Raw genomic sequence first — 8,213 nt, 5'->3', positions numbered from 1 at the left:
GACGACAGGTGTGCCGAGGACCGAGGTTGAGCCACCGAGGATATGCTTCTTCGACTTGACGGCGGCCGCTGCGTCGAGTGGGGAAGACCGGAAGATATTTGAATGTGATTAACTCTCCGGCGGCTGCGACGTAGAAAACCTAGCTCACGCCCTCACGCCTGGGCCTGACACACGCGTCTGATTTGGGCCCAATTTAAAAAAGGGCCGAAATTTTTGGTCGATAGGTAAAATAGATGGGGCCCAGCGATAAACTAGAAAATCGGGTTTATCGGGTCGTGTGTCGGCGGTAAAATTTTCCCTACTCTAGCCCAGACCACTGTTTGGTGCTGTGCTTAAACTGAAGTTCACCATTGCTGGCCCCCACTCTGCTCGAAATTAAAAGCCTGAAAGCTTGCTTGGATCTTGTCGTGAGTTCCTGACACTACCTGCCAATAGACTACCAACCACCACCATCATGCATGCTCAACTCAAATGCTCATGCTCCGACCAGTTACAAGTAGGCCATTAATAATAAGAAACCAAACAAAAGCGGCCCCCAACCAATCCATGCCGCTGCTCCGTGGCACTTTTCATCCCTTGCATTCACATCCCTTCCGCCCCTTGTACCTACCTACCTACTGTACCTAACCAACCAACAGAGTCCAGAGGAAAGGAAGGGCATCTCTCATCTCATCAATCCCATTCGCATGCATCATGCTCCGATGCCCAGTTCCCCTTCCCTCGCTCTACAAGCTAGACAAGCTTTTTCCAAGCCAAAAACCGGCACCCAGCTTTTCTGTTTCTGTGAGCAGCGCGCGTCCAAGTGGGTCATGTGTGGCTGCAGACATCCAGTAACCTGGCTTGTCCATAGCCACCAGCGAAGCACCGTCCAAGTGGTCACTGCGCTTTGCTTTTCATCAGCATCTCAGGCAGGAAGAAGGCAGGCCATTATCAGCCATGCATGCACATGACTACTGATGCGGGGGGTTTTTTTTTGCCGCAAGAAGAGAACATCTGCTCTAGCTATAGGTGATGGAAGAAGATCATCGATGATCAAACTACTCTAAAGCATGATTTGTTGAGGAGGCATGGGCATAGCATGATCACTTTGTCCTCCGAATTGAAACGACAAGACGAGAGCACAACTCATAACCCATGATGCGTGTTTCAGAGACTTGTTAAAGCCTAAGCATGTGTGTCTTTTACGTACTACTACTACTACTAGCTGTAGTTAACTACTATCCCTGCTCAGCTCTGCCCCCCTCCCTCACCCTCAGTCTCGATCGTAATAACGCTCCCATTTTAATGATGTCACTGATCGCTCTTACTACACTATTGGCCTCTGTAGCAGGGCGCCGCCGCCTGTAAAAAATTCAGAGCCCATTGGTGGGAGTGGGAGTGGGAGTGCGAGGAGGAGGAGGAGGAGCTGCCGTCGCCGCAGACGCACTCGACGCCCGGCCGGTACCCGAGGCTGTTGAGGCACAGGCACACCGCCGCGGCATTGGTGCCGCCCGCCGCCGTTTCCTGCTCCTGCTTCATCACCAGTGGCTGCTTGATGATGCCGGTTTCCTCCGGCGGCTGGTAGGCCGCTAGGCTGATGGACAGGTTGAGGTCGATGTCGAGGTGGCGCCGCGGCGGCGTGGCGGACCGCGGCTCGTCGTCGCTGCTACGGCTGTAGGCCTCGTCCGGCGAGTTCGAGATGACGACGACCTCCAAGTGGTCCTGGTGCGGATGGCCTGCTGGACCGCCGCCGGCCGCTCGCTTCTGCGGCTCCTGCAGCTGGTAATGCTGCTGCCCCGCGGTCGCGCTGGCGAGCGGGCGGTGCGTCTGCGGGTCCATGCCGCGGGCGAGGAGCTTGCGCTTGATGTGCGTGTTCCAGTAGTTCTTGATCTCGTTGTCCGTCCTGCCCGGCAGCCTCCCGGCGATGAGCGACCACCTGCATACACATACGCGATCAGGAACGGTTCTTCTTTTTTTAATTTCATCTCTATGGACATGCATGGCATGGCAGCCTACTTGTTGCCGAAGAGCTCGTGGAACTTGATGATGAGGTCATCCTCCTCCTCGGTGAAGTTGCCGCGCTTGAGGTCCGGGCGCAGGTAGTTGATCCACCGCAGCCGGCAGCTCTTCCCGCAGCGCAGCAGACCTGCACAGCCGTCCATCCGCCCCGCACATCTATCAAACTCACCCCATCTTGGAAACATACAAGCATGGCATGCATATATCTTGATCCGCATCCTACGCACCTGCGGCTTTTGGTAGCGATCTCCAGCAGCCCTCGCCGTGGGCCTTGATGTAGGCGACGAGGCGCTGGTCCTCCTCCTTGGTCCACGCGCCCTTGTTGGTGTGCGCCTGCTCGCAGCACGGGGACCTCCCCATGCCGGCCGCCCGCCAGGCAGAGATCGACGACAGCCACGCCGCGCACAGACAGAGAGGCCTCGCTGCTGCCGGAGTGGGTGGGAGTACGTAGTCGATCGGAGGATGCTGGACTGGTGGCGGCGATCGATGGCGTGGTTTTGCTGCGAGCCTTTCGCGAATGGAGAACAGAACAAAGGCAAGGAGCCGGGGAGGAGCGGGGGAGGAGTGGTTGGTTTTATACGAAAGAGGGGTCGAGGTGGAGAGCGTGGAGGAGCGAGGGCCGAGGGTGCCCGCCCCATTGACCCGGATCCCTGTGAGTGAGCCATGGCCCCGTGCCCATGCATTTGACCGAGTTGGTGTGGTGGTGTGATGGGGTGGGAGGTGGACCACCCGGTCGAGTGGTTGGTTGGCTGCGAAGCAGAGCCGCAGCGAGGGGAGAGGAGGGGAGGGGCGCTGCCTGTATTTGGTAGGTGTAGGTAGGTAGGTAGGTAGGTGCGCTTCACTTGAGTGCCCGTTGTCCTATTTCCGTTGGGATTTTGCTAAATTCAGGTATATGGATTTTAGTTTTTTTCAGATAATAGTTATTATATATTTTTAATACTAAAATTACATATACGATTTATTGTATTTTATATAGATATAGTCTGTAATTTGTAGTTTCGAGAATAAAGAATTTATAAGACAACATTATAAACCTAACAAATCTAATTACGTGTTGGCACGATAATAATAAAAAAAATATTTGTATAGTTAAGCAAAGACAAAAAAAAATGATTTGTTATAATACAAAGACAAATCATAAAAGCAACATTTCATACTAATTAGGTTATACATGCGTGTTGACTCAAATTATCTAAAATTCAGACACTTTTATGCAGTTTTTTCTTTGTGTTTTTTTATTAATTTTTTTCCATTTGATGGTCACCATCCTTCCTCCCATGCTGCTTTTATTCCAGTTTGTTCTGGGGAAGGGAGCTTGCTAGCTGTACGCTGGGACTGTACCCAGCTGCAGCTACAGGCTAGGCTGGTAGACGCGGACGGCATGCTTAATAATTGATCGTATAGTAGTGGTGTATAATTTTAGCTAGTCCTAATCAGATATTAATGCTGCAAATAATGATCACATATTTTGAGATGAAACCTACCACGGCCTCTTCTGTTATTTTTGGTTTTCCCAACCTTTATCTCTACTAATATAAATCACTAATTTTAATAGTCGTCCGGCGTCTCGTATAAGATGTTTCCTTCATCCATCTCGTCTACAAACTAGAGATAAGGTAAAACTTATATGCCGGCTAAGAGTACATGACTATATATTATATATATATATATATATATAATTTGTTTTTATGTAATTGTTGTGTCTTAAAACTTTATCGAATATTTAGTCTCTGTTTGGTTTGAGTGACTAAAGATTAGTTCTTTTATTTTATTCTCATTTAGTCTTTAAGGCCTGTTTGGTTGGCTTCTCCCTGTAGCCTTGTTGCATGAGCCAGGCCGCGCGGGAGCCTGGTTTCAAAGATGCGACCAATTTGCTCGCGCCTGCAGACCCTGACCCAGGGTGCTTTGAGTATCGTACAAGCCTCGCTCTACATCTGCATGCATGTAACCAAACACACACCTCGCACGCGTAGATCCTCGTTGACAACAAACAAACACTAGCTCATTATATCCCGCGATGCAGGCACCAGCAAATACAGGCAACCAAACTCACGATAAATATCAAACGGTGGGACTAAAATAAGAACTAAACTAGTTTAGTCTCTAGTCCATCAAAGGGTGACTAAATGAGACTAAACCATATTAATTTCACTTTTTGCCCCTTAATTATTTTAGTTCCACTAATTGAGAGAGAATGGGTGGTATTTTGGTCTTCTTATTATTTATTTAATGTGCTCTAAATACTTTTAGCTGCTACAACCAAATAGGATAATGACTAAATTTTAGTCCCCTAATTAAACTTTAGTCCTTGGACTAAAGAAACCAAACATGCCCTAATACATGTGTGATATATTCTTATTGTAATGTTGTTGTAACTGTGCTCTGAATTAGAATATAATCTTGGTGTCATATATATGCATAGGTATGAAATAGAAGATCAATTAACTGGAGCAGTCATGTGAACAAGCATAACATCATAAAATGATGGAAAATAAAAACATGTGTTTGGCATGTTGACGTAGTTGTACGAGCCAAAATTGCTAATTTGTTATACCTAATAATCCTTACGAATTCCAAATGTTTCTTTCTTTCAAATGGTACTTTTCTTCCCTTTTTAGTTAGTTTCTAGTTAAATGCGCAATAGGTGTGTACGATTGTGCTCCGGACCCGTTTGATCTAAGGGGTTATTTTTTAGTCCCGTTCCATCCATAGTTTGAATACTAATTAGAAGTATTAAATATAGTTTAATTATAAAATTAATTACACTAAAGAAAACTAAATTAAAATGAGTCTATTAAACTTAATTAGTCCATGATTCCTCATATAATGCTACAGTAAACATGTGCTAATTATAAATATTTTATTAGGTTTAATGAATATATCTAGTAGTTTAGTCTTTATCTAAATAACTAAACTATATTTAATATTCATAATTGATATTTAAACATATGATGTGACACGAACTAAACTTTAGTAAGGGAAACAAAATACCTCATTAGTGTGGCCGCAAGATTTGATACTTCTAGTGGAGTGAACCCGGTGAAAGGAACACACGCCTAAGAGGGGTTTTGAATTAGCACTACTATTTTTCTCGCTAATCTAGTCCACAAATAATTCTCCTAAACAAAACTTATGCAAATAACTAAGCAATAATATGCTAACTAGTGTTGTCTAAGTGTTGCTATCTATACTGCAAAAGGAGTTATGCAACCTAAGTTCTAATCCTAATATTCTAAACTAAGAATAGTAAAGATTGCAACTTAAGTAATCAATATAAATGCGGAAGCTTAAAAGCAAAGATAGAGAAAGCAAACTCCCGTGGACACATCAATATTTTTACCGAGGTATCTAGAACCGCGCAAGGTTCTAACTGATCCTCGTTGGTGGCCCTATGCAAAGGTAAGCCCACGTGAGGGCCAAACACCTCAGACAGGTAACTCTGTATAGAGTCGTGGGCCTTCTCCATGCGCAAGTGGTGCTCCGCTTCTAGCCTCCCCTCGGACGCTCCCCACCGTTTTCACCATCGAGGTTTCATCCAAAACATCATGGGTCTCGTTCCCTCCAGTACACAGTGGAGGCCACACTACAAACGGAGTTGGTATGGTCTCGCAAGACTATCGCCCTACTCGGTATAAACAACGACTCGTGTAAGGAATTTAGACTCTCATATTCACCTCCACAATCTAATAGCATAGTTAGAATTTTCCTATTAAACTGCCTCTCAACAAGACTATAAAAGTTCTAAAACACTTGAAATACATCTAATTTGTTAATGAGAATAAATCAATGTAAATTAAATAAAATCATCAACAAAACTCACATAATATTTATGTCTTCCAACATACTTAGGAGCGGGACCTATATATCAGAAAATTAAGTTCTAAAGGATGAGAAGACAAACTATATGATTTCCTATAATGAAGTTGATGACTCTTTGCCTTCTAACATGCATCACACATCAACTTACTTTTCCCTTTTAACAAAGGACAAATCATTATTTTAAGAAACTGATCTACTATGCTAAAGGAAGGATGACCTAATTTGTTGTACCATAACTTCTTAGTAAGCTTCATTATTCTTATTGTGATCTAGTTCTAAATCTTGTGCATCGACTTGATTGGATAGAGGTCGTTCATACATTTTCATTCAAGAATCATTTTCTCCGTGTCTCGATCCTTGATAAAAATAAAATTGGATGACATTGAAATAATATGTTATTTTCTTTGCAAATAATATGCACATAATGAGGATTCATCTTAGCAATTAGCACATGTAGAGCATCTTTGACCTGAAGAGATCGAACTAGAGAAAAAATAAATGAATCATCAACATATTTTATTTTCATACTTGTACCATTGTCCACATGCTCCTGATCCTAACCTTGATACTTCTCTCGAGTTGTTAGCTTGTTGAGTTCTCTAGTGATATGACATATGGCTTCTGTGTCTCCATACCAATTTGTATCAACATCATATGATGATGACGTAGTGACTCCATCAAATGTGTCTTCTAGCTGATAATACTCGTCATACTGGTACCAACACTCAGAAGCTTGATGATTGGGCTTGTTACAAATTTGACACCTTATACAATCTCTTCTTTGACTGGTGTCTCCAAGGCCATGACTACTGCCTCGACTACATCTAGAGCCCGAGCACCTTCTTCAGTTTCCCTACCTTGACATTGTTCTCGTGTAGCCGATTTAGCAGAGGACATATATTACGGGTTTGACTGATGAAGCATTGCCTAATTTCTATTAAAACCAAGAGCTTGTGCATACAACTCATTAAAAGATATATATTTTAGTCGTGACATAATTGAAGAAGCAAGTGGGACATAATCTGAATCTAACTCGTGCAGAATAGAGGAGACAAGTTCTTCATCATCTAACACCTTATCAGATGCAGTGAGCTCATCGACAAACCCGTCCATCTTGATGGACTACTGAGGCATGGTCATCTATCACTAATTTGAGTTTGTTAGAGGACACTGAAGGTTTGTGACATTGGCCCATGATTGTGATGCATATATCTCTTTTAGATCTTTCCAAGCCAACACTGAAGTATCCTTCTTGGCAACATGTCCAAAGATCTCCTTCGAGAGGGAGTTGAGGAGGTACGATATGACTTGTTGATCTTGTGCCATTCAGGCTACATACTCTAAATTGAGCATCTTTGTTTCCTTCTTATCATTGGTTGTGACGATAGTCTTCTCGTTGAGATACTTCACGAGCTGCACGCCATAAAGAGCGGGCGGGGCGGGGGGCTGTGCCTTCCACAGGATCTAAGGGTCCATTTCGTAGGGCTCTGGCTTGCCCAAAAACAGCTCTAGTTGTTCCTGAAAAGCAGCTTTTTGGTAGAGCTGAAGCCATTTCGCAAATCGTTTGGCAGAAACGGCTTATCCTAGAGCCAGAGTCATTTCCCTAAATTAAAGTGCTAGAGCCGGTGAAGCTACTATCCGTGGCTTCTCCTATGTAGTACAAAAACGACTCTGGCTTTTAGGTGTTTTTCACAATAAACTGTTTTAAAAAAAAGGTGTTTGGCAGGGCTCCGATTTTTTTCGAGAGAAAAGCTAGAGCCAAAGCCCTGCGAAACGAGCTATAATTATCCCGGATAAGTTTGTTGCCGGCTTTGTTCAAATGCCGAGGACGACGACGACGATGATGATGATGATGATGTCGTTTATGTTATTCTCTCTTTCTCGCTAGGCGTCTTTGGAGAATGTGTCTTTGAATACCACAAAATTTTCGCTCGAATCATTATACCCTTCATTAAGGCCGACGATCTATGTTTATATGTGTGATAAGTACAAAATTTGATTAGATTATAACTAGATTAACTGACCTCGATATAAATTAGAATATCTAGACTTATTCCTGGAAGAGTCTTACACAACGTAGTTTTCTTTCTAACATATGAAACTTGAATAAAAACTACAGCTGAGAGTGGTCTTATCAATCCAACCACCATAGCAAGCTCAAAAAATAGTCGCTCCCATAAGATTATATTGTTGTTTGGTTTAGACCTTGTTACGGGAATGATAATGAAATATCTTACCAGCGGTAATGATTACTAGTTATAAATGGATTAGATAGTAATACCTAGTACTAAATAGAAAGAGCTCAACCAAACAAAAGTATCGATATCTATTACCCTATATAATTACATGTTGGGGAACGAAACACCATCTAAGTGCATGTTCGTTTTGTTCTCAAT

General features: G+C 43.6%; 1 protein-coding gene and 1 non-coding gene across 3 annotated transcripts; both read right to left on the bottom strand.

Annotated features, from left to right (window-relative positions):
* Positions 1-210: 210 nt before the first annotated feature.
* On the bottom strand, positions 211-2,761 carry LOC100384270 (uncharacterized). Of its 2 annotated transcripts, none has more exons than XM_020551715.1 (3): positions 2,226-2,755; positions 1,996-2,125; positions 211-1,915 (listed from the first exon to the last, which is right to left on the bottom strand). In XM_020551715.1, the coding sequence occupies exons 1-3, from the start codon at positions 2,356-2,358 to the stop codon at positions 1,312-1,314; spliced, it is 867 nt and encodes a 288-aa protein (XP_020407304.1). In that variant the 5' UTR covers positions 2,359-2,755; the 3' UTR covers positions 211-1,311.
* A 3,992-nt stretch (positions 2,762-6,753) lies between these two features.
* On the bottom strand, positions 6,754-6,891 carry LOC111591417 (small nucleolar RNA Z247). Its single transcript, XR_004858051.1, has one exon. It is a non-coding gene; the product is annotated as a small nucleolar RNA Z247 (small nucleolar RNA).
* Between the last annotated feature and the right edge of the window lie 1,322 nt (positions 6,892-8,213).

Source organism: Zea mays, chromosome 4 (assembly GCF_902167145.1).
Source record: "Zea mays cultivar B73 chromosome 4, Zm-B73-REFERENCE-NAM-5.0, whole genome shotgun sequence".
Lineage (NCBI taxonomy): Eukaryota > Viridiplantae > Streptophyta > Magnoliopsida > Poales > Poaceae > Zea > Zea mays.
Note: the sequence above shows the minus strand (reverse complement) of the source record. Positions and strands in the feature narration are given on the sequence as shown.

What these genes read in the sequence shown, in the direction of transcription:
- LOC100384270 (XM_020551715.1), bottom strand. Translation starts at nt 2,358, where the DNA reads ATGGGGAGGTCCCCGTGCTGCGAGCAGGCGCACACCAACAAGGGCGCG. An exon ending in ATCGCTACCAAAAGCCGCAG is followed by an intron (nt 2,126 to 2,225) that starts GTGCGTAGGATG and finishes ACGGCTGTGCAG; the next exon opens with GTCTGCTGCGCTGCGGGAAG. An exon ending in CACGAGCTCTTCGGCAACAA is followed by an intron (nt 1,916 to 1,995) that starts GTAGGCTGCCAT and finishes ATGTGTATGCAG; the next exon opens with GTGGTCGCTCATCGCCGGGA.